This window comes from Cygnus atratus, chromosome 13 (genome assembly GCF_013377495.2).
Source record: "Cygnus atratus isolate AKBS03 ecotype Queensland, Australia chromosome 13, CAtr_DNAZoo_HiC_assembly, whole genome shotgun sequence".
NCBI lineage: Eukaryota > Metazoa > Chordata > Aves > Anseriformes > Anatidae > Cygnus > Cygnus atratus.
The window spans coordinates 3,776,713-3,801,372 of NC_066374.1; the positions used below are offsets into that span (position 1 = coordinate 3,776,713).

A 24,660-nucleotide genomic window follows, 5' to 3' on the forward strand; every position below is an offset into this window, starting at 1 on the left:
TCTGGTCCAACCATCCCCTACCACCAATGTCACCCACTAACCCATGTCCCCAAGCATCATGCCTTTCCTTGAACACCCCCAGGGACAGTGATGCCACCACCTCCCTGGGCAACCTGTCCCTATACCTAACCACACTTTCTGACAGAAATTTCTCCTCATTTCCAACCTGAACCTTCCCTGGCACAACTTGAGGCCATTCCCTCTAGTCCTATCGCTAGTTGCTGATCCTATCACTATTCCTGATACAAGCCAGGATGCCATTGGCCTTCTCCCACTGCCTGAATAAAAAGATATTAGCATCAAATCCTAAACTGGTCCTGAACACAGCCTTCTTAGAGCCTGGAGTTGCTTTCCCCAGTAAATGGAGTCATTCAGTAGTACAAGACTTTCTTTCAAAAAGCTTGAGTGCCATCTCCTCGAGGTAAAAAAGGCTGAAGGAGAAATGTCACGGAGCATGGCAGGCACACGGTAACCTGAGCACCCACAGTAACATAAGACGCAGGGCACTTACACACCAGGGCTGATCGAGGAGAAGGGGACAGGGGACACGCACTAATCCTCAGTTAGTAGAGGTTGCTCAGGACTACACAAGTCATTCTGAATGAATTCAAAAATAATCAAATGGTAAAAATACCTGACATACAGGAATTTGTGGAGTATTGCCCATGTACTTCCAGTCCTACGAGGTCGGGCATAATCAAAACCCCAAAGGGTTTATTTTTAAAAATAACCAGGAACATGCCACTCAATAGGACTAACTCCACAGAAAATATATACATATAACAGGCTAGTACTGTATTATGTCTTTAATAATCAAAAATTGGAAGCTTAGTACAGCTTTAAGGATCTATTATTTTGGGCATAACAGCAGCCTTAGTTTGTAAGGTGTACTCAGGTTTTATGTTTGCTTGTTCTTTCTCCATTTTTTATGAAGAAGGTAGGAGAAGAAAGTCACACGAGAATGTGGGGGTGACAGAATATAATTAAAAAAATAAAGAAAGGAAAAGTACTGCAGACACGTGTTCGAGACTCAAAGCTCATTTCCACGTTTGAGTCACCTTTCTGTCCTTCCTGCCTGTTGTGAAATATCTAGAATATACTGCAAATATTTAAAGAAAAAAGCCCATGCAAACAGTTCAAAACCTGCACTTTTAAATTAACCAATACAACAAAGACAGGAGGGCAGAGGACTGATAAATGAAGAAAAAAAATCTGGTATTAGACTGTGACCACCTAGGAACTAATTTCTAGAAATACAAAACAGAAGCTGTACTTTAGACTGACACAGCCATCATCTGCATGATCCTGCCTGCTTTGCCTAGCAAAAAGGAATGAGACTGTGGCAAGTTTAGACAGATCACAGATCACGGGCTTTGGTACACTGGCCTACATATTTATATTAAATAAACTGAAGGGTTGTGGTTTGGAGACCAATAATCTGCATCTTCATCTGTATCACATGATCCAGTCTTCAAAAACTTCCTGCTTTTATAACTACTGTCTGCATTCTAAGTTTCTACTTAAAAACAGGCTTCAGCACAGTCTACAAGGTTTGTTTTTTTTGTTTTGTTTTTTTTCCCTGCTTGCAGTAGTGCAATATACAAAAGCATATGTATTTTAAAAGAATGTTATGATGGTATTTTTGTTTTTCTCTATCTCTCTGTCCTTGAAATGGAAGATGGAAGGAGACAGGAAAAAAAGAAAAGCCTTCCTTTCCAAATACCGGCTTTCAAACATTAAGCTTGGTTTCAGTGTAGATTTTAGACATGAAGCATCACAGAAGAGATGTGAAGTAAGATCACTTATACTAAAAGGCTTTTACACATGTAACATGTAGCTTACTTTGTGGTTTTAACCTCCAATACCAGTCTAATAACTTTTTTTTTTTTTTAAAGTTTTAAAACCTCTTTAATTGATGTAAAACATTTTCTTGGATTCTCAATGCTGATGGAGTCTGGGCATGTATTTTTATGTACAATCTCAATAACAGACATACTGCCCTCATCAATCTTAACTACACATTTATCTATTTTAATTCAACCAGCTGTTATCTTTTGCTCTAGACCATTACTACTGCCTAACTAAACCAAAAAAAAAAAAAAGTGTGCATGTGTGTAACAAATTAGTTTAACAGTCACCAACTAAATAAAAAGACAAATCCCCAGTTACATCCTTCCCAATAGGCTTGTCATTGACCACAGTAAATGAACATAATCAAACCCAGTGAACAGTTAAGCAGACAGAATAAACCAGCAGCAGCATGAGCCTCCCAAGCTCTTGCACAAGCCCAGGAAGTGGTCCGAGCACCCATGCTTTTTATGAAGCAGATGCAGTTTCCTGACTTTTTAAGAAACAGGGCCCTCTAGGGGAAGGTGGGTGAGAGCTCACTGGGAAATGATCTACCAACACTTCGCCAGGATTTCCGCGTTCCTGCATGGAACAGTGACAAGCTTTTTCTGCCTCTCAGTGAGGAAAGACAGAAGGCGCAGAGTCCTGTCGTGTGGGGGGTTGTGTAAAGCCTCCCCAAGGGAGTTCAGGTGTACCCAAAGGCTTCCGTTGGGAGCACTTTTTGGTGGGAGAAAGTGGCGCTGTACGTGTTTTTTAGGGTCCTAATTAGGGTTCGGCTCAGTGTTCCGGTTAGGGTTATGTTTAGGGTTGTTTGGAAAGAGAGAAGGCTCAGAGTCCTGTTGTGTGTGGGGTTGCGTAAAGGCTCCCCAAGGGAGTTCAGGTGTACTCAAAGGCTTCCGTTGGGAGCACTTTTTGATGGGAGAAACGTATGTGTTTTTGAATCAAAGCCTGACCTTTAGGGCTTCTCAGACTGCTCTATAGAGATGCTTTCTGAAAACATTAATTAAAAAAAAAGGGGGGGTGGGAAGAACATATTTAAAGAAAATTTATCCATATTGAAATGCAAGTACCTAAGCAGGGGGTAATAAAAAAATCTATGCAGGAACTGTGTGCTGGTGTGAAAATATGATGTTTCAGGCAGCAGCTGCATAGGATCCAGAATTTACCAATGGACTACCTGACTATGGCAGGCTGCTGAAGTACAGTATTTCTGCATCTCTGTAATGCCAAACAACAAAGCTGTAGAATAATATTACTTCTAGTGTTATTTACTATATTTTTTCTCATCAGAGCTCCACAAGCTGATATTTGTTCCACTGATTTCATACAGGGTAAAACAAAACAATATTTGATCCAAGTAGATTGACTTTTTTCAATAAAGCAGTAATACTGAATATCAGGATTTTCCTTACCACTCGCTCCCCATGGTGGCAGCAAGCACCTGCAGATGTGAGGCAGGTAAGAAGCTGCTGCAGAAAACAGCTGTATGAGCTAATTTAAAACTTAATTATCTAAGATATTTAACACTTACAGAGACATGGGGCAATGTGGATATATGGCTGTAAGGCGAGTTCAAATTTTGCAGCAGGTATAAAAGCTGGTTTTACTGATGTGATCCTCTTACGGTGATACTGTAGCTAGGTTGGCCAGTATAGTGAAGCTGGACTAGCTCATGAGAATGAGATTTTTTCTGTGGGATTGGAAAGATTAAGCTTTTGCAGACTTCAAGACACAATTTCACCAATATAGCTTGTTATTCCGTTTTGGCTTTGTCTATAAAACCTCCTGAATGACAAAAACTGGTAGAAAAATGTTTGATCTTACCCTAAATGCAGTTGAGATATATTTTATACCTTGGGAGACTGGTTGTGGCTTTAGTCAAACTCTCCTACACGAGTGATGTGGTATTGTATCCATCCTGTGCACAGGGACAGAAGCCTGAGGCTGCGGACTGAGGTGCTTTTGATCCACTAAACAATTTGCTGTAAAATGGTAGCTGGACATAAGTGCCAAAGAAAGTGGCCTAGTTAATCTTTTCTTAAGATGCATAAATAAATTCAGCCATAGCTAAAAAAGGCTATTCAAATTGAAACAAGAAAGTTCACATGTTCTCTTAACCCAAAATAACTGAACATGTAAATAAAACAGACCTAAATGTTTTGGTTATTATTTCTGTGCAACAAGCATGTATTTTCAAAACCACAGGGGCTAAAAACCTGGAGGTTTCCACACCTGTCGGAGCGTATTAGGCCAACAAGAGCCAGTCCAAGATGACTAAATTACAGTGTTGTGTCTTAACTGAAAGCGAAATTTTCAGCCTTGGAAAGACTTGGATCCAAACTTATCTTTCTACATGACAGCAGACCTAGCAGAGACAAAGACTCATTATGCCTAAATTTAGTGGTCACTAGACGTGTCTGTACAGCACAAGGGATCTCTCACACCTTGCTCCTTCCAAGGCTAGAAGTACCATCTTACGGCCCCTTCCCACTCTGTTCCCCAGTGCAGCAGGATCTGCCCACCAAAACTCCTTATCTCCATGTGAGACCAGCTCAATGCGAGGCAAAGATGAATTGGGGTCCCATGAAGAGCGATTTTTATGGGACTCTGGCCTGAGTGATCCAGAAAACCAAAAAAGAACTCCCCTTCCAGCAATACAATAAAAACAGCACCACAAAACTCCAGGAGAAACCATTTCTGCTCATCTACCTGCAGACAGGCATAAGGGATACGCTCAAGATGGCATGGTGGGGAAGCAGGCAGAGGCCTTGGCAAACAGGGAACACAAAGTGTTTTCGACAGAGCATGTTTTCTGTTTTTTTAGTTGTTCAACCTGTTTACTTCCAATGCTGGAGAGATGCTTTGAGAAAGCTCATAAATATACGAGTCTTCTTCAGGCTTTGCACTTTCTTTTTCTATCCTGACATAAGCTGAAGGTAGAAAGCTCTCCAGAAAAATGTCAGTCAGCAACCACAGCCTGAGGACCCATCAGGATAAAAAGGGCAGTTGGGCTGAGGAGCTGAGAAGGGTGTCTTCTCCTTTGCTTGCTGCTCCTCACTGCTCAGGATAGCACCTATGCTGTGGCATGGGATTTGTGCTACATGAGGCCCATTCAAGTGATCCTTTTTGGGATGGGAGCTTGGCCATCTCCATGACAGGAACAGGGGAGTACTCACACTGAACTTTTCTCATCACTGCTTGTGTGACACTTTGCTTTGGGACATGCAGTGACTGCATAAATGACTGTGCTTTAGCCAGATTCTTCTCAGTAAGGCCCAGTGAGAGGCCAAGATGTAACAGGTACAAGCTGAAACAAAGGAAATTTCATCTAAACATAAGAAAAAATATATATATTTTAAAAAACAAACAATAAAACACTGAGGGTGACTGACCACAGGAACAATTTACCCAGAGGGATGGTGGAGATACTAACATCTGACTGGACACAGTACTGGGGAACCTGCTGTAGCTGGCCTGCTTGGATGCATTTGGACTTCATGACCTCCAGCAGTCTTCCAACCTCAACCACTCTGATTCTGTAATAAGGCGACACTCTTTATGAGAGGATTATTCCACAATTTCCCAACTTTCACTAATACCCCTTGCCAACAGCCCTACTCTTTCATGTAGGCTGGGCATTTTGCTCAAGGTCATGCAGTTTACTAAAGCTGGAAACATACATAGGAAACACGGATCCTCACCTTTTTGCCAAATAAGCAAAAAAAGACATTGTTTCACCTTTCCAGTTTCAGAGGGAGCTCTTACTGGGTGAAGATGAAATGCATGCAACATGCAAAGTCTGCTTTCGAAATCCTGATCCTGTACATGCCCATTTCAACCTGCTGAAGGGCAATCCAGCATCATCGTGCCCCAGAGGTGCCATGTGCTGCCTTTTAAATTGAACAGGGTGTAAGGAACGGGAAGAAATTCTGCACAGCTAGCAGTAGAATCTATAAAGTCAGCACAAAAAATATTTTGAAGAGATCATAGAACATGATTTAAAAAGTCTTTGGATGCTACATTTTTATTACATAGTTTATAATTATCATTATGATGATAGAGGCACAGTTAATAGAAAGTGCAAGAGTACATTTTTTTCCAGATATAAAGAAATGTAACAGCACTAAATTAACATTCTATAACAACATTCATTTCTCCATTTTTCATACCAAAAAAATGAATTAAAAATCTTAAGTTTAAAGCATTCGGATGGAACTTCTGTTTTAAACAATACTTGTAATAAATAAAATTGTTTACTTGCTTTCATTGTGTTTTGTCAGCTTCACATTCTTCATTTAAAATTTCAAGTGTCTACACTTTTATAAGTTTATTGGCAAGATTCAAAGAGCAATTTTTAAAGCCTTGAGCGTATGTACTGTTCCTCCCTTTTTAAATAAAGTACAGGTTTTATAAATAGCTAGTTACGGAAAACAGTAACACAGACAAGTAATACATAATTTCATTTGTAACTATGCTTCCAAGTGATATTTTCAATTCTCGAATCCAAACAGTCTCCAACAGGAATAAGATATGTATTAAAACATTTATATTTAGGAAAACATTTACCTTTCACATGATTTCACTTGTACTGTACATTCAAACTGAAAAATACTTTGGTTCTTCACTGTAAAGCACCTTATAAAATATTTTAATCACATGACAAACATTCTTTAAGTCAATACTACACGTTTGGGGGAAGAGGGGCAGGACTGGACAGAATCTATTTTCAAAACCTAGACTCTGAATTCCTTAATCAGCTATACAACACTCAAATGCACTGTGTACTAAATTCAGGTTCAAAAGACATTTCAAGACAGATTTTCCTAAAGAGAACAACTGGATTGAAAGGGACTTCCTGGGCCAGTAAGTCCTTACCAGTGCTGCTATAGGTATGACTTCAAACGAGCCTTTCAGAAACTCCAGAGCAATTTGGTTTCCGCTCATACTATCTCTAAAAATTAATTTGGAAAGAATTTAGTAAACTCCTCATGCTGCTTTATCTATCAAGCAGGAATATAACCTTATATTACTACTCTGTTTCCTGCAATAAGAACGTGATTTCTGTCACTTATATTCCACATGTACCATAGCCAGGGGCTGGACCAGCTCCTGCAGTAGTGAAACTCCCATCTGAGAGCATGTCAAGATCTGCCTTGTGTCTCCACTGTATGGTTAAGATGACCAATTATCAGCAAAACCCAGACAAAAAAAAATAATGCAAATCACTTCTTTTGTTTCATCTGCAGAATCTTGCCAAGAACAACACTGAGAGTGAGCATGGATTAACAAGAAAACCAAAATCTTTGGGAACAGTTTACATGGTCTTGAAGCACTAAAAGCTGTTTGACAGCATTCTGCTGGTTTTCAGGTAATTATCCACTTCGTAAGAAACAGCTTTGTGAGAAACTGCTTTCTTGCTGAAAACTAAGAAAAACATCTCATGGAATGGCTTTGCAGTAATGCATCTCAGCACTTCTTAACACAATGTATACATAGAATCTAATTAAAATTAAAACATATTCACTTAGAGATACTAAGAACCTAATTCTGCAACAGAAATACTTTGTTTCTTAAACCAGTGGCAGCAACAATTACAAATTATGTTGTTCTCACTGCAACTTAAGAAGTATACTGATTCACTAACAACATAATCCACAGTACAACTTTGCTGCTTTCATACACTGGTACTTTTCCTGGTAGTTAAAAAAATAGTAAAAAAAATCATACTTATGACTTCCTACATGCACGATCTATGCATTGATATCAGACTTCAAGTTAAAAACTAGACTATTACAGAGATCTGTCATTCTGCACTGGGTATTTCTTCTCTAATAGCACTATTGGTAATTACATGTTTACACCATTAATTGTATTTCATTATTTAGTTCAACATTATGGAACCTGGTAATTGTTTTAGATCGCTGTCTCAGCACAGGATTTAAAGAACAAGGTTTATTAAGTAACAAACAGGTAGCTAGCTACTGGGTGATGAACACCAACTCTATTTCTCATTGAGAATTTTTTAATATTCAAGATTTAATGATCAAAACCTGCATTTTGAGATTTCAGTTCTGTAACAAATGAAGTTGGTCTTAATTTACTAAGCCTGAATCTGAACATCCCAAACTAAGGAGGTTTGGATCTATAGAGTGGGCTGGAGACTGCTCCTGGCCCACTTATCTCTACAAGCAACTGGTGTCAGTGCAGTATCTGACAGATAATGTACTCTTTGATGATGGTAGATATCCGCAGAGATTGAAATGTAAGAATTTAAGGGTTGTCTGTGTGACACCAAACTCTTCTGGCTCATTTTGGGAGTGCTAGTTGATACTGGAAGCAAGCACTAACTACATTGCTGCCTTTTTAAAAGCTAAATATTTCAGCTAATAGCACATCACGTTCATATACTCAGATGACAGAGTTTTTGGCTTAGAAGTTGAGAAAGAGCAAGCATCAACCCATTCAACCTTCAAGCACACAATCTTAGGAGGAGTGTACTGGAACAGGGATGTATAGGAGTTAAACATGGGTACAATGTTAAGATTGAAACCCCAAATCTCTCAGTCATCTGTCTAACAGAAATCGAGATCACGGACAGTGAGATGTTACGATGCTAGGAGTGTGAAAAGCTGGAACCAGACGTTTACAAGAAGACTGGCATTCAAGAGGAACCATTCCTGGCACAAGGCAGGCTATAGATACAAGAGCAGTCCTTGAAGTTTTTAAGGCACATATATCTGCAACCACAGAACTTTCAGTATTTCACAGATGTGGGAGTTTATAATTTTTTAAACACAGTACTAAACTTGACTATGCATAAAGAAGCCTGTTACAAGGCTGGGAAATGCATTTCTGGTTCCTTAGTCTCCTTAATTGTATCTTGATATTCCGCCAAAAAAAGCAAACTTCATGGAATGGTAACACAGCTCTGTTCACAAGCATTAACGGCTTCTACTCCTCTTTTTTTTTTTTTGTTAAGTCTAACTAAAGAAAATAGAAAAAGATACTGGGAGGTCACTAATAAACTCATTTTCTACATTAAGGAAGAAATATCTGTATAGATCAAACCCCATAAAAGTAGAAAAGCATCTGTAATGACCTCCAGAAGTGATCATTGCTTGCACAGACTTGTAGACAGTTGCTAAGGTTGTTTTGGTTACTTTTCCATTTTGTTTCTTCTGCCTTTTTTTGAGGGCATGTGCGTGAGTCTTTCATAATGTTGTGTCATCATCTTCTCCAAAATCTCCCACCAACAACGAATGCTTATCTGGTTCATTAAGAACTATGCTGTTCACTGAACGCTTGTCTGAAAAGAGAGAATTTATGGAGGCTCTACTGTAATTGATGATGCGATCCATTAAGCTCAGTTTACGAGAGTTTGTGCCAGTCTCATCAATTCCGATATGGACACTGATTTCTGATGGGCTCTTGTGCTTCATTTGGCCACGGGCCCGGAACTCGAGTTTCTCAGAACTTGGTTTCTGGTACCTATGGGGGGGTGAGAAAAGAGGACAATGTGTCTCAGGATTAAGTAAGGTACACTAAAATATGGAAAGAAGCTAGCCTTGAAGTGCCATAATCACACGCAAGCCAGAGACATTTATAGTATGATCCATTTTACAGTGATTGAAGTCTCAGATTTTGAGAGTCTAGCATACAACCAGAAGCTGATTCTGTGCTTTTTTGCCAGGATGCAGAAGAACAGGTAAAGCAGACAGGTATCACTCAGTATTTAACTGCTTTAGTGGTACTGAGCATCTGCAAAACATGTAACAGCAAAGTGTATCTGCTAACATTTACCAAGTATTCTGCTCTGCTTCCTCTGAAACCAAGCGTGTTAACTAGACAGCAAAAGATACCATTCCTACCTCAGTGCTACACTGCTCCTAACTGTGAAGTAAGGAAACAAATTCTTCATTGACAAATGCAGCTTGGTTTATCACCAGTCCTCAGTGCTTGTGCAGAGTGTACAGCTGCGTTGTCTCAGAAGCCTCACTTTTCAGCAGTCAGCATGTTCAGACAAGATTTCTCAGAAATATACAAAGGGCACTAAGGAATTTGAAATTTTGAACACACTTTTGAGTTCTACGTTTCTCTTAATTTTTAAATACTACCTTCTGAAGTATTATGGGCTGACTACTCTTCTCAAGCAAGAATCAACCACTGCCAAGCACAGACTTGCCCAAATTGTTCTCCAAAAAGTTTCAAAATCTGTCACAGCCTCACACTCATTTTCTGCCACTTAAAGGAAAAGACCTGAGCTTCAAATCCAAGTTACAAATAACAAATAAGTTTTTCATACTCACATCTTCAACAGCAAAGAAGAAAGCACAACAGAGACAGAGGAGGCAGCCATTGCTGCAGATCCCATCCAAGGTTGCAAAACCAGACCAATGGGCAGGAACACACCTAGAAAAAGAAAATAATGAGTTTAGAGCAGGAACACAGCATTCTTCATATATGAATCCAACGCCTTATGTAAAAACACAAAACTTCATGAGGACTTTCTAATTTCGTTCCATTTCTATTATGTTAGTAAATGATTTTAGTCTAGTATTAAATAAATATTTGCATTGAATATTTATGTCCTATCTCGCGCAGAACCCACATGTGAACACAGCTGACCATGTCACTTAAATAATCTGTAATTCATAGGTAGGCATGTCTTGCCAGCCTTGCAGTAAACTGCTTGTTTGTGGGATCAAGTTCATTTAATAAACGGTTTATCTTACAGTCATTTTGATGTGCTGAGCATATCCACAGCAGCTGTAATGTGGGAGATGACAGTGCACAAATTGCCTGCAGAGGTTGCACTGGCATAAGAGCTCTGCTCTTAACGTCCATCAGAAATAAAGAAAATGGATACTCTTCCATACAATAGTAGACACAGACACAGATTTCTAGGTTGGAAGAGACCTCAAGATCATCGAGTCCAACCTCCGACCTAACACTAAGTACTCCACTAAACCATATCGCTAAGCTCTACATCTAAACGTCTTTTAAAGACCTCCAGGGATGGTGACTCCACCACCTCCCTGGGCAGCCCGTTCCAATGCTTAATAACCCTTTCGGTAAAGAAGTACTTCCTAACATCCAACCTAAAACTCCCCTGTCGCAACTTTCGCCCATTCCCCCTTGTCCTGTCACCAGGCACGTGGGAGAACAGACCAACCCCCACCTCGCTACAGCCTCCTTTAAGGTAACTGTAGAGAGCGATAAGGTCGCCCCTGAGCCTCCTCTTCTCCAGGCTGAACAAGCCCAGCTCCCTCAGCCGCTCCTCGTAAGACTTGTTCTCCAGACCCCTCACCAGCTTGGTCGCCCTTCTAGTAAATCCATGTAATCTATTGGCTTAACACAGCTTTATTACCACAGGAAAATCACATACCAGCAGCTATGGGAACTCCAATGAGATTATAAATTAGAGCAAAGACAAAGTTGATCCGGATCCTTTTGACGGTCTTCCTTGATAAATCTATACTTGCTACCACATCCATTAAGTCATCCTGGAAATTAATGTTTATAGGAGAAGTCAGAGATAAAAAGCATACACATAATGTCACCATACCCCCATTTTTAAGCTAACTACCATACACTGGACATAACAGACTACATGTAATAAGTATTCTGTAAGTTGCTCTATTTCATCTGCATAGAGCCCATACAATGAGCACCAGCCTTATTTCAGATGCCACCATAACCCAAACAATGTATACAGCGCTATCTGTAGGGTACAGGTCTAGACAACACAGTTCCTGTCAAGGTATTGTTGATACACAGGAAGAAGTGACTGTAGCCTTACAGATATTCTGATATGTTCCTTAAATATGATTTATGTTTGCCAAAGGTCACCCCATTTTTTTCCTCCTTTGCCAACTCTAAAATTTGAATTACCCCTGAATTTGTAGGAGCAAGAAAATGGGGAAAGCTTCCTTTACAGGTCACGTACCACTACTAAACAAGCAAGACAAAGACAATCTCCAGTTGTACTGGCTTATGAACTACACCTCAGCAATGATCTGAATCACTCAAGACATCATCTCATTTTCATGAAACATTCTTCTTTCTTACCTTAATTAGAACCACATCAGCTGCCTCGATGGCTACATCAGTACCCGTGCCAATAGCAATTCCCACATTAGCCATAGCAAGTGCAGGGGAGTCATTGATACCATCTCCAACCATGGCCACCCGTTTTCCTTCATCTTGTAGCTGTTTCACTTTGGCTACTTTGTGGGAGGGAAGAACCTCTGCAAACACTTTGGAGATGCCAACCTATGGGGAGGGGTAGAGAGAGAGAACACAGGAGTAGCTTTCCTACTAGCTATCAAAGTTTCTGCTTCTAATAATGCAATTATGAAAGCCAAAACCCACATTATGCTCTTGAGTCAAAAGACCAAACCCTAATATGAAAACAGCTCTGATTTCAAAGTTGACGCTGCACCTATTCAAAAAGGCTTCTTTAGTTACCCTCTTATTCTGAGTTTTATGTCAGCATTTTTCACCAAAGACCAGTTCTATACTAGCCACAAGCATTATCAACGTGACAACATCCTTTCTGTAAATGGGTTGTGGCAAGCTTCAAACCCAAACACAAGCAGAACAGCTTACCTGAGAGGCAATAGATCGTGCTGTCTTGCTGTTGTCACCAGTCATTAGAACAACTTCTAATCCCATACTCTTCAAAGTGTAGACTGCCAGCTCAGCTTCTGGTTTCACAGTATCAGCAATAGCTATCAAGCCACAAAGCACTCCTAAAAACACAAAGCAGGAGTTAGTAATAAATACTCTGTTCATTTCTTTTGGGGGAAGGAGAAAGTGACATTTTCTCCTGTAAGACAGTGTAACAAAGCTTTAGCACTTGATGTCCCTCCACCCCATTAGTCTACTTCAGGTGTAACTGCTAAGGCATTGGTACTTACCAGTTTCTATTTAAGTGGTGACAAGTCACCTCTGAATGAAGAGACAGCAATGAACTTACCATCGACAGCTGTAAGAACTGCTGTGCGACCTTTCCTCTCATGCTCAATCATGGCTTTATCAACTTCATTTTTAACAAGAAGTCCATTTCTGTTCATCCATTCCCGGTTCCCAATGAGAACAGAGTATTTTTGAGAAGTCACTGTAGCTGAAGGAAGAACAAGTCTTGTCATCATATAGATAACTAGCAAGTTTCCCTCCAGCTAATCCTATCCAGCTCTCTCGGTATGCACTGAAGTATCATTAAAGAGTCTAATCAATATTGAGAGAGATTTTCTTTTTTGCCAAGCCAATCTTTTCATGTGTTCATGAAAAAGAACGGTACTGACATTTCTTCAGTAATAGGTAGTTACCACTTCAGTAGACCAAGAATCACAGATCAAGGGACAGTAAAAGACAAAGTCCCTTTATCAGTGCCTTTCATTTAACATCCTAATATAGTTGAAAGATCTAACAGTGAACTGCTCTTGATTGAAAACCAGTCAAATGTGTAAACATACATAATTTTGCCTAGCAAATAGTGACTTGGGATGAAGCAAAATAGACAGCTAAGAGAAAACTCCTATATGGTTTTTCAGCTCCACATTTTACAACTTCCAGTTGTATTTATACCAACATAATGTTTTTATCCAAATGTTCCAAGTGATGCGTGAGCATGAAATAAATAAATGACCGCCTCTATTTCATACGTGCCTTGATGCAAGCCCAGTTCTACAGGGCTGAAAAAAATGCTCTCATTCTTAAGGATCCTGACTAAGACCAAAAACGTAAGGCAATCTTGCTATCCATTTTATTCTATGAAGTGGAGTTAGCTTACTTGGTAAATCAGCATCGATAATCAAAGCAGGCTGCATTGATTCCTCCACATTCTCCTCAAGTTTCACAAGTGTCACGTTTTTAACATTGTTTTCTTCAACCATTTTATTTTTCCTGTAGAGCAGTGCTTCAATATTGGTGACTTTACAGCTAATGCCACAGCCTGGAACTACCTGAAAATCTGTACATGTCCCAAGGGTTTCTGAGTCCAGTTCCTAAAGAAAGCAGTAGCAAAAAGAAGACTGAAGTGGCCTCAAAATTTTCCAGCTTTCCATTTGAATACATCGATTACTTTCTAAATGATGCCAGTCTATTCAGACATATTAAGTAATGCAGAAGTTCTTCTGTAATACAAATGTCTTCTCCTACACAATTTACCTTTTTGCAGTACTTTGTTATTGCTACTCCAAGAGGATGTTCGCTGTTACTCTCTGCAGTTCCCACGATGGCCAGCATTTTATTATGTGGCATCCAGTTACTCTCTACTAGGTATTTCACACGCGTCACTTCTGGAGTCCCATGAGTAATCGTACCCGTTTTGTCAAATACAACCACCTTTACCTGCAGTAAAACAGGAAGATTTCATTCAATGAACAAAGCTTTAATGTATATTTTCCTCAGAGTACCCCACTTTTAACCCAGCTTACTAAGATGCCGCTCACAAACATGCAATGATCTGCTCAGACAGGAATTAGCAAAATGCTCCTGATACCCACCCTTGGAGTTCTTGTAAAATTAACCCACGTTTTGTACCTTATGGGCCATCTCTAATGGTTCTCCTCCTTTGATCAGTATGCCATTCTGGGCTCCTACACCAGTACCAACCATCACAGCTGTTGGGGTGGCTAATCCCAGGGAACAGGGGCACGCAATACACAGGACTGTGATAGAGGCTTGGAAAGCAAAGCGGATTATCACCTCTGCTGCAGAAATGCTCTTATTGTAACCCTAGTGACAGAAATTCATTTTAGTGACACAATAAAACAAGGAAAACAAGGAATTCAACTACACATTGCCTTTGATGTAAAAAAAAAGAAATGCAAACATGTAAATTAAAGAATTAGAATTAAAAAGTAAAGCACAGGAAAAATATGCCAAAGCTATGACTAATGACAAAATTAACGACCAGGGAATAAATTGTGCTCTATACTGCATATACCATGGTTTGTTTTATTATAGGACTTTTCCTTATATAGGGTACTACACTCTAGTCATATGCAATAGCAAAGATATAAAGATTGCTCTCCTGCAACTCATAAATTCTAACGAGAAATACTAGTCCACCAAGAAACCTGAGATCTAAGCTACCACAAAGTACAAATTAAGATTTTGATCCTCCTCTGGCATCTGTAAGGTACATGAATTTCACTGATTTCAAAGGTGAATTTACACAAAGATATACTAAGAAAAATAGAATAAGAATTGGAACTTGTGACACAAAGCATTTCTTTTCCCGACAGAAAAGGAATGGAAATTGGGAAATTTCAAGGGTTAGTATTTGTGCTTTTTTCTGTTTTTCCTTTTTAAAACTAACTTTCAGGAGTTGATTAATTACTGCAAACTCTCTTTAAGTAGAAATGTAAGAATGGTTCTGCAGTGTAATAAATAGCTGAAAAATATAATCAATTCATATGGGTTGTTCCCCCCCCAGGAACTGCCTGCAAGGACAATCCAAAAATGGAGCTGTTGCAACCTAATACATTTGCAGACTAATTATTTTTGAAATATTTCAGAAGGTGTTTAACGAGATTTACTTACCATAAAGTATTTTTCTACTATTTCGAAATCCACAAATCCAATTATAATCCAGGCAAAAAGGGTAACCACAGAAACAGCCACAATAAAAGGCACAAAGTAGCCACTAAGTTTGTCTGCAAATTGCTGAATAGGAGCCTAGGAAGAAGAAATGAGTGTCAGCTTCAGCAACATCACGCTTATTCTCTTCTATGCCTTCAGACATAGATATAATCACACCTTCTGTTTTCAGCACATTTGTCATACCACACTTTATAATTACATTTTACTCAATAAGATGACGAGATCTGGAACAGTGGACCATATCAAAGTCCTTGTTCAGCAAAAGAACTTCATTATGTTGAGATTTGAATTGCAGCTGCAATCTTAACCACTTTGCAAATTATTTGGTATACTGATGCCTAAGTAAGACGAGGCTCAAATGCTTAAGTTGATACTACTCTACCTTTGAGGTCTGGGCCTCCTCCACGAGTTTAACAATTTGTGAAAGAGTTGTATCAGCTCCGACATGGGTTGCCGAAATCAGCAGTGATCCATTCTGATTAATAGAACCTGCAATAACTGTATTGCCGGGTTTTTTAGTCACAGGCATCGCTTCACCTAAGGAAAAGTCAACAACAGATGCTGGAGGAGCTTTTTTGCTGATGTTTTTTATTTTAACAACTACCAACTCCTAACATACAGGTAAAAAAAATAAAAGAACATCAGTTTCAACTTCTCTTCAGATTTATTTAAAAAAAAAGAAGAACATGTTCATACTTGCAAAAAAAAATGCAGGCTCACCTGTGATAAGAGATTCATCTACCATTGAGTGTCCTTCAATAACACGACCATCCACTGGGAATTTGCCTCCTGGCACCACTTTGACAATATCACCTCGCTGAACCAGTTCAACATCAACTTGCTCTTCACTAGAGTTTTTAAACAAGAGATTGTTAACGGAAGTTACCCAGGTAAAAACAGTTGTCACTATACACAAAGCATAATCCCATCAGTTAACATTGTTAACTTATACAAAGGCCATTTTATAGAGCACTAAGCTTATCATATTTTTATTTACTTCCCAGATGAGAAAATCCACTATGTTCCTTATCTTAGCAAAAATTAGCACGATTCCAATAAAACAAATTGGAATAGGATTAATTTTTCTTAATTTTAACATTTACATCTTACGTATCTGCCAGCAAAATCTGAAGTTATTTTCTTCATAGTTCTACAGACTGATAACATTTGTATGTGAATTACTAATATTAAAAACAGAAAAAGGAACATCAGTAAAAGAAAATGACAAAGTAAGATACCTTAAGAGAAGGTTATCAGGGCCCAAGGTAACAATAGTTGCTTCAGTAGCTTGTAATGAAATTAGTCTAGCCAGTGCTTCTGATGTTTTACCCTAGAATAAGAAATTCCTTATTTTTCTGACTATGGTATTGGAAAAAAATCACAGGGTAAATGACAACCAGATATGTTGTGATGTACTTTGTTAAGAAAATACTTCCTGCAAACAGATTTATATTAAGTCATTTCATATTTTTACTACTTCAGTTATTGTAGATGATTCCATAATAAATAAGGTCAGAAGAATCTAGGAAAGCTTTTTCATCTGATTTTTAAAGTATAAAACATTCAGAAATGATACTCAGTGTCTTATAGTTTGCAAATATGATGCTTTCCATTCAGCGAAGATGTCAAGAACATACCTAGTTTACTAAACCTATTTTACTATATTTTACTAGAGCAACCTGTCTGAAATAAAATTTCCACTGCTACATTCATTTTGACCAACACATCACAAGTATTTTTATTTTCCTTACCTTTGCAACGTGCTCTAGCCACCGGCCCAATGAGATGAACGCAAGCAGCATGGGAGGTGTGTCAAAGAAAGTCACGGGGTTTACTTTTGCTTTCTCAGCCATTGCAACTAGAAGAATAACAAATGAGTAGACGAACGCAATGGAGGTTGCCAGAACAATGAGCACATCCATGTTTGCAGTTTTGTGCTTCAGTGCTTTGTATGCCTGTATATAGAAGTGCCAGCCTCCAAACATCTGTAACAGTAACAGTACCAGTTATATTCTGTGCACTTCTAACAGACAGCAGCAGTTTTTCCCTGAGAGGAAAACATCCCCCCCCCCCCCTTTTTTTTTTTTTTTTTGTCATTTGCCTTCTCCATCACCTACTGAAGTCCTAGCTCTAGGCGAGAGCTGTATCTTTACCTCAGTATTCTTAGGTCATCTCACCATGCCCACCAGCTACAGCTAGGCAAGCTGCCTCCAATGCTCTGACTGCACAGCACCTACACATTGACTGACCTGCCCAAAACAGTACCTAGCACCGCATATTTTAGCAGCAGTGTTAGCATCTAACAGCCTCAAAAACAATTTGCAGCAGCAGATTTACGGTCACTTGCCAAATTTAATTTCTTTGTTGTCTTCCACTTTGATTGTCTAACCCCACCAAACTCAGAGCTGCCACGTTCTCACTTACCTGTACAGGGACACAGAGTAAAAATGACAGAAAATTCATAACAGACAATCCTGGCAGGAGCTGGCGTTCCAGGAACATAGAGGAGTGAATGGCCTCCATTTCCTCATCACTCATGTTGTGATGTGCGCGAGCATCCGAGAGTTGACTGTCCTTAACCATCATGTAAATCATCATCACCATGACAGGAATACAGAAAGCCAGGCTCACAAAAAAAGCCCTTCTCCACCTCAAATTTAAAAAAATAATTATTTGTTTTGCAGGTGAGTGCTGAGTAACATTTTAGCTAGCAAGTCTGCACAAACTAATAAAAAAATCCATAAATTTTACTATTGATTAAAAGACAAAACATTTAAAAGAGTAATCAAAGACGTTTACAAGATGCTTATATAGAATCTAAATATGTCCAGGAATACTTACTGCCTTATTTCACGTTTATGATCTAGGTGACTAGCAGATCTATCTTTTCTGACTAAAGTAGTTGTGAAACCTAAATCCTACAGGACAAAAAAAAAGAACAAAAATTAAAAGAGAACAGTCGATTTGTAAAGACAACTTGCACTCCTATAAATTTATGGACAGATTACTGATTTTGCCAGCCTTGCAATTGATTTGTTTTGTTAACATTTCTGATACAATTGCTTTTCTCTCTGCACAAGTTAACCCAAAAAGTAATAGTCTGATGTAGAATTTTTCTAGAACATTCAAAAGGTACTCTAAAATGTGGCTTTCCAAAATGGTTAATCCTGAAGCACAGAAGTATAAAAATTTAGGGAGAATGCCAAGAAAGTCATGTCATCTTTCCTTTGCTACAGTACTCAAGGATGGGCTTTACTTTTTGGCAACCTACAGACTTATCTTCAATTCTACCATAGCCTAGCTTTCCCAGTCTCTCTTTAAACACTTGGACAAAGTCACTATAGATCATTGCTTTTCAGCCAGAACACACACATTATCTGCAGAAACCTGAGAGCAAGATAATGATGGATGAGACAATTTTTTTTCCTTTAATAGCCTTCTTCCCTTCTGCTGTGGCGTATGTAATGCTTCAAAGGACACTGCATATTTTATTAGACTTGTTGCCTTTGTGAAACTTACCTTTATCACTTGTATCACATCTCGAGGACCTATAATCTCAGGATCGTATTTGATGTGTGCTTTGTTGGTTGCAAGAGCTACTGAGCAGTATAAAACACCATTAGTCTTCATGAGGGTAGATTCTATTTTGTGCACACAAGAAGCAGATGCCATTCCTCTCACCTGTAAAATAAAGGTTCCCTATGGTTATCGAAACCAAAGGTTAATGTATCATACGAAATGGGAAAAGAAAGTGTTGTTATGACCATCCCGAACTACTTATTGCCTATTGTTGGGGTCTGAAGCAGTGAGATGGAGCTCACTTGTGAAGGATGAAAGCCCTACAGGGGAAGTATGGCGCAGAACACAACGTTTTAAGCTCTGATGAACCTCTGCTGTCTCTTCATGCTGAGAGCTGGAACACTAAGCTAGACTCTGCTCCAAAAAAAATAAAGAAAAAATCACAGAAAATCCTGCCATATGCAGAATAATTCCCCGAAAGCAAGTTCAATAGATAAAATAAAGACGGGGTGGTTGTTTTTAATTACTAGCTTACAACAAGATCCAGAATTCCATCTCCTTCACCAGAGTTTTCCATCACAGTAGCTCCAAATCCCAGTTCTCGTATGAGCTCTGCAATAGCCGAAGGGTGTATGACAGCAGGATTATACCTCACTTCTGCCTTTCCTGCCATTAGGGCAACAAGTACTGAATGTATTCCTAGAAAACAAAATGTACAAATAGCAGTTCATGTTTCAGAAAAACACTTAATGACAATGTGACAGCACAATAGCAGTGCAATGAAATTGAGAAACCTACCACATTATAGGCACATACAAACAAAAACAAGCATTTTTGGAAGATGTATAAGCAGTGTAACAAAAGCTTGGGAGTGCAAGCATGAAGAATTAATATATTACTCCAGGAGAAAAACATGCAATTCACGTTTACCATCTGTCTAATTACAAACATTCAATTTACTTTGTATGAAAAGATGACCATTTTGACTTCAAAAACCACTTCTAAAATACACTCTGGCATATTATTTTGATCTAATTCTAGAATTTCTAAAAACCCTTTCTTTAAGAACTTGAGTGAACATGTTTCAGAAAGGGTAGATCTAACAATATGCAATCCTACTGTACACTGAGTTAAAAGGAAAGTACAAAAAGCTTTTAGAATGAAGAAATAAAATTCCAAGTTAACTTGGAATATGTCCATCTTCATTATAATAATTAAACACAGTCTATAATAATAACTCTTCATTATAGTTATGCAACTATTTGTTCCTGCAAATAAAATCATCACTCTGACAGAAATATAGACATCATTGTCCTGACTTGCGGAGCTAAAGTTACCTTACATCTCTTTAATCCATACTAATACTGTCATTCTCCAATAGCTCTGTTTCTGATACAGATGTGTACACTTCTGCCTTTACGTTGCAGACCTGGGTAAATCACTCCAGTTGAAGAGATTTAGTTTAGTTTCGTGAGGATCCATATTTGATCTCTATATAACCTCTTCAGAGAACCTCAACTCCTGCTTTTGCAAGGGCAGTCTCCAGCCAGCATGCCAACAAAGCAGCAAGAATTACATTCTCTCTTCATCCTACAAACCAACTGTAAGTCAACTATGTTCTCCCTCATGAAGTACCATCAACAGTACTTCTCTTAACAACCCACTAATTAAAAACAGTGCACATAAGCTAGATGGATTCTCTAAAAGAAAAACTCAGAAATTTAACAGGTTACACTGACATATATCTTACCATCTTCTCTTCTCAAATTCCTCTCAATGTTGGCTACACATGAAGCACATGTCATTCCTGTGACTTGGACATAGCACTTGGATACGCTCTTTGCCTCTTGTTTAGCAGCATGGTTTGGTGACAATTTGGAGGTAGGCTCAGTTCTGTGAGATGCCAGCTGCTCTTCAGGTGAGGGTTGAGTTATCCCCCCAGGGAGTTCTGTCTTTGCTGAGGAAGAGATTGAAATTCATGACACCACGAATAGACACTGCAATGAGCTATGACCTGGCATTAATACACGTTGCTGTAAATTTGCAGACCAAGAAGCAGTAATTGTACGTGCCTTATTAAGGCTCTCGAGCCCAGGAAAAAGTCTGCTTTCTTTTGCTTACTGAAGCAACAATGGTTAGGCCTCTGATAAACTTTCTATCTGATTGTTTTGTTACAATTTTTCTTTTCCTTTTCCTCATTATATTCATCTGTCCTGTTGTACATCCTCTGTCCTCTTTGGCAGGTCGCAAGCTAAGCCTCTGCCTTGCAACCTTAGTTTTACATGCAAATTTATTGACTTTACCTGGGGTACAAAACAAAGGAATGTTTTGCAAGCAAATTCAATGTTTTTGACTTTTGAGAAGGGACCTCAAGCCACAGATAGCTGCTTCTTCCAGCAATTCAGGACAAGCTATGTTTAGGCAGGAGCAGTATAAAAGGGATTAAATATGAGCACCTGACTTCACTGCTTCAGTTATTGACATAAAATATTTCACCTGCTGTATTAAATTTAATCTTAGCAAATAAGAAATGGAGCCTCCGCATTCCCTTGAGAAGCCTCTTTCCATTAATGTTGATCTGTGTCCTCTGTAAATATTCTGGACACCACTATCTAGCCATCTGTTCCCATTGCACAATTACTTTCAGTGTACCAGACATCATGGTAAGCATAATTTTAACTTCCTTGGTGATATCCACACTCTACAGATTCTTGTCACTCCTCAGCCATGCCTGAGTCTGGTTAAACAACCTCTCCGTTACTTCACACAAGTTAAATCTCTAGTAGATTGCTGCCCTGAAGTTTCTTTAGCAGCGAATTATCATTCTTAGCAGCTATCAAAGCTCCATTTACTTTCTACATTCATTCCATAAACATTAAACAGTGGCAAATTGAAGCACCATTTGAATATCAATACTTACTGGATGTATTTGTATTTCCAGATATCTCAGTACTTTTTAATTAATCTAACGTCTTAAAGGAAGTGCTACAGATTTACTTAACTATCTCATTGACAGTGAAAATATAAAGCTTCTCTTGACATGCAGGAAGTATAATGTGTAAACTGATAAATCTCATCTTGGGTGGTACCAAATCTCAAACAGAATTGCATAATCTTTTTAAGCTTAAAAGTTTTACCTGATAAAGATGCATCAAATCCCATATCCTCTATTGAGGATCTCAAGTCTTCTGGGCTTGTTTGTAGAGGGTCATATTCTATAGTCCCATTACTATTTGCCAGAGAGACATTAATAGATTTTACACCTGCCTTTTGGGATATGACTCCCTCAATAGACTGCACGCAAGAATTACAAGTCATTCCCTCAATATTTATCACAACAACTTGAGTAAGCGGCTGGGTAGCATCCTTCAAAGCTGTATGAGGAGACTTCAGTGGAGATGCCAGTGCAGAGAGAAGCGCTGCATGTTCATATTGGTCAGGAAGGCTGACTTTAAACGTCTCTGGAGACACTGCCTCTACGGCTTTTCTCAGTACCTCTACGCTAATTAAGTTTGGGTTATAGCTTACAATGGCAGATTTCTTCTCTAATGAAACAACTATATTTGTTACTGACGGGAGCGCTGATATGGTACTTTGAATATTGAAGACACACGAGTTGCAGTGCATGCCATCAATTTTGAAGACAACAGTCTTCGTATCATTCACATTCTTGGAGTTTTCTTTCAGTGATGTTGTCTCAGAGCCTTTGGTCTGAGTATTCTTCAACCTTTCCAGGTCAATAGCACTGAGTTTGAGGGGCCTAGGCTGCTTTTTGAAAGATGCTGTGAAGCCCACAGCTTCAATTTGACATTTTATCTCTTCTGCTGTAATTAGATGAGGCTGATACACGACAACAGCTTCCTGATTGTCCAAGGACACTGAAAATTAAACAGCAAAAATAAGCGTGCATTACTGCCCTAAGTATAACAAGCATGTTGCCCTAAGAGCAACAGATCTTGTCAAAGACTTCCAAGAATGCTGCAAACGCTCAGAAACTTAACTGCAATGTAACGGAGGTTTAAGTGGCTTGGGAAAATCTCAGTGCAATTTAGTGCAACCATTTATTGTCTAGACAATACAACAGTTCTCAAATACCTTTTTTCTCAGTTTTTGCTCTTTTCCCAGGACTTTCACAAATGACATTACTGTTTCTTACTAAATACATCCTTTTATCCAGGGCCTATTGCATCTTTCCTTTTGGATACAATCACATATATAACAATATTAATTTTTAATTGAAAAGAAAGTATAAACTAACATTAATTACAATACAAAGAGACACCTGGTATTAGAGATTTCTAAAACTGAAAAATGAAGTTATGAAACTCTACTACTCTAACCTCCCTACCAAAATACAAAAAAAAAAAAAAAAGCAATCACCGAATGCTGTCACACATGTAACAGCACGAGCCTCACCACAGTTTGAGCCTCCTTCTTCACTGCTAGCCCAAATTAAACATTTAGCTACATATCAGGTACCACAAAGAGTAACTGTTGTATTAAACTAATATAAATCCAAAGCACCTCCACATTGCCATGAGAGGAACTATGTAAGTTTTTACCTTTAATCCGCTGAATTCCTTGCAATTTGCCAACCTTCCCCTCAATAGTGCTGGTGCAGGAATGACAGGTCATCCCCTCCACTTTCACGCGCAACAAAACGCTACTTGCTTGAGACCAGCTGGAATCTTCACATGTTCCTGGAGTCACTTCTGGTGCTGAAATATTTAAGTCTACTCCTGGGACCATCTGGATAATCTGCTTGCCATTTATAATGGAAGAAAGGAAAGTCACCACTGCAGATTTTTGATCAGAGGACATTTTAACATCCAGGATACCTTTGTTCTTCAGTAGTGTACTACGAATCTCTTTAGATGTTAGAGCTGACTGAGCAGGAATAGTAAGAAAAATAGTGTCAGGTAAAACAGGTTGTGGGTCTGAACCAGCTGATGTAGCATCAAACCCCATGTCACATATTGCTTCCTGTAGTGTTGCTGGAGTCTGTAGCTTTGTGTCATAAATAATGACGGCATTTTTATCCTCTAGAGATACCTTGCAAGGGAAAAAAAAAAAAAAAGAACAAACCAATTTAGCAAACTGCAATATTAAGACGTAGGAAGTAAAACCCTGCATGGGATTATGAATAGCTTTTATTTGCAGACATTAGGAATACTTTTCCAGTATTGTTTGTAGCATTTTATCCATGACTACTTACCTTGAAGAGTAAGGCCATACCAATGGCCACCATACAGTAACTTCTTCTCATCTGTGAAACAACATGGCTAGACAAAACACAGAATTGTTTTTCCCCAAAAAAGTTTCAGAATCCTTTACAAAGAGTCTGTCTGGTCTTTTTTTTTTTTTAAACTTATGATATCCAGACAGCATCAATGCATTTTATGGGAAAGAAAAAAAAAAAAAAGAACCTTCCAGAGCCAAACTCTCTTGAATTGAGTTAGTCAGTGTAATTCAATCAAAAGCAAAAGAGCCCACAGAAAAAAAAAATCTAATCATTTGTACAATTTCGCAGTTAGAAGTAATTACCCTTAGGCTGCAAGGATGGAAAACACTCTTTGAAAAATCCCACATATTTAAGTAGCAGTGAAAGGAGTCCAATAATTCTTGGCGTCTTAGGCACAGGCTATTACCTTGCTATGAGGAATAAAGCGCAGCAGACTGAGC

At 38.8% G+C, this 24,660-nt stretch overlaps 1 protein-coding gene across 1 annotated transcript in view; it reads right to left on the reverse strand.

The window, feature by feature from the left end:
* Window positions 1-5,837: 5,837 nt before the first annotated feature.
* The window catches only part of ATP7A (ATPase copper transporting alpha), a 28,936-nt gene continuing 10,113 nt past the window's right edge, over window positions 5,838-24,660 (reverse strand). Inside the window, exons 3-23 of the mRNA XM_035541818.2 lie at window positions 23,541-24,030; window positions 22,116-22,856; window positions 20,729-20,935; window positions 19,514-19,677; window positions 18,979-19,140; window positions 18,301-18,377; window positions 17,884-18,109; window positions 17,211-17,444; window positions 16,698-16,789; window positions 16,180-16,307; window positions 15,842-15,996; window positions 15,400-15,534; window positions 14,395-14,589; window positions 14,020-14,202; window positions 13,643-13,856; window positions 12,827-12,973; window positions 12,457-12,599; window positions 11,917-12,120; window positions 11,234-11,351; window positions 10,155-10,257; window positions 5,838-9,336 (exon numbers count right to left, since the gene is read on the reverse strand). Of these exons, the coding sequence (XP_035397711.1) occupies window positions 9,060-9,336; window positions 10,155-10,257; window positions 11,234-11,351; window positions 11,917-12,120; window positions 12,457-12,599; window positions 12,827-12,973; window positions 13,643-13,856; window positions 14,020-14,202; window positions 14,395-14,589; window positions 15,400-15,534; window positions 15,842-15,996; window positions 16,180-16,307; window positions 16,698-16,789; window positions 17,211-17,444; window positions 17,884-18,109; window positions 18,301-18,377; window positions 18,979-19,140; window positions 19,514-19,677; window positions 20,729-20,935; window positions 22,116-22,856; window positions 23,541-24,030 (4,395 nt within the window). The 3' untranslated portion in view covers window positions 5,838-9,059. The remainder of the gene's footprint in view (window positions 9,337-10,154; window positions 10,258-11,233; window positions 11,352-11,916; window positions 12,121-12,456; window positions 12,600-12,826; window positions 12,974-13,642; window positions 13,857-14,019; window positions 14,203-14,394; window positions 14,590-15,399; window positions 15,535-15,841; window positions 15,997-16,179; window positions 16,308-16,697; window positions 16,790-17,210; window positions 17,445-17,883; window positions 18,110-18,300; window positions 18,378-18,978; window positions 19,141-19,513; window positions 19,678-20,728; window positions 20,936-22,115; window positions 22,857-23,540; window positions 24,031-24,660) is intronic.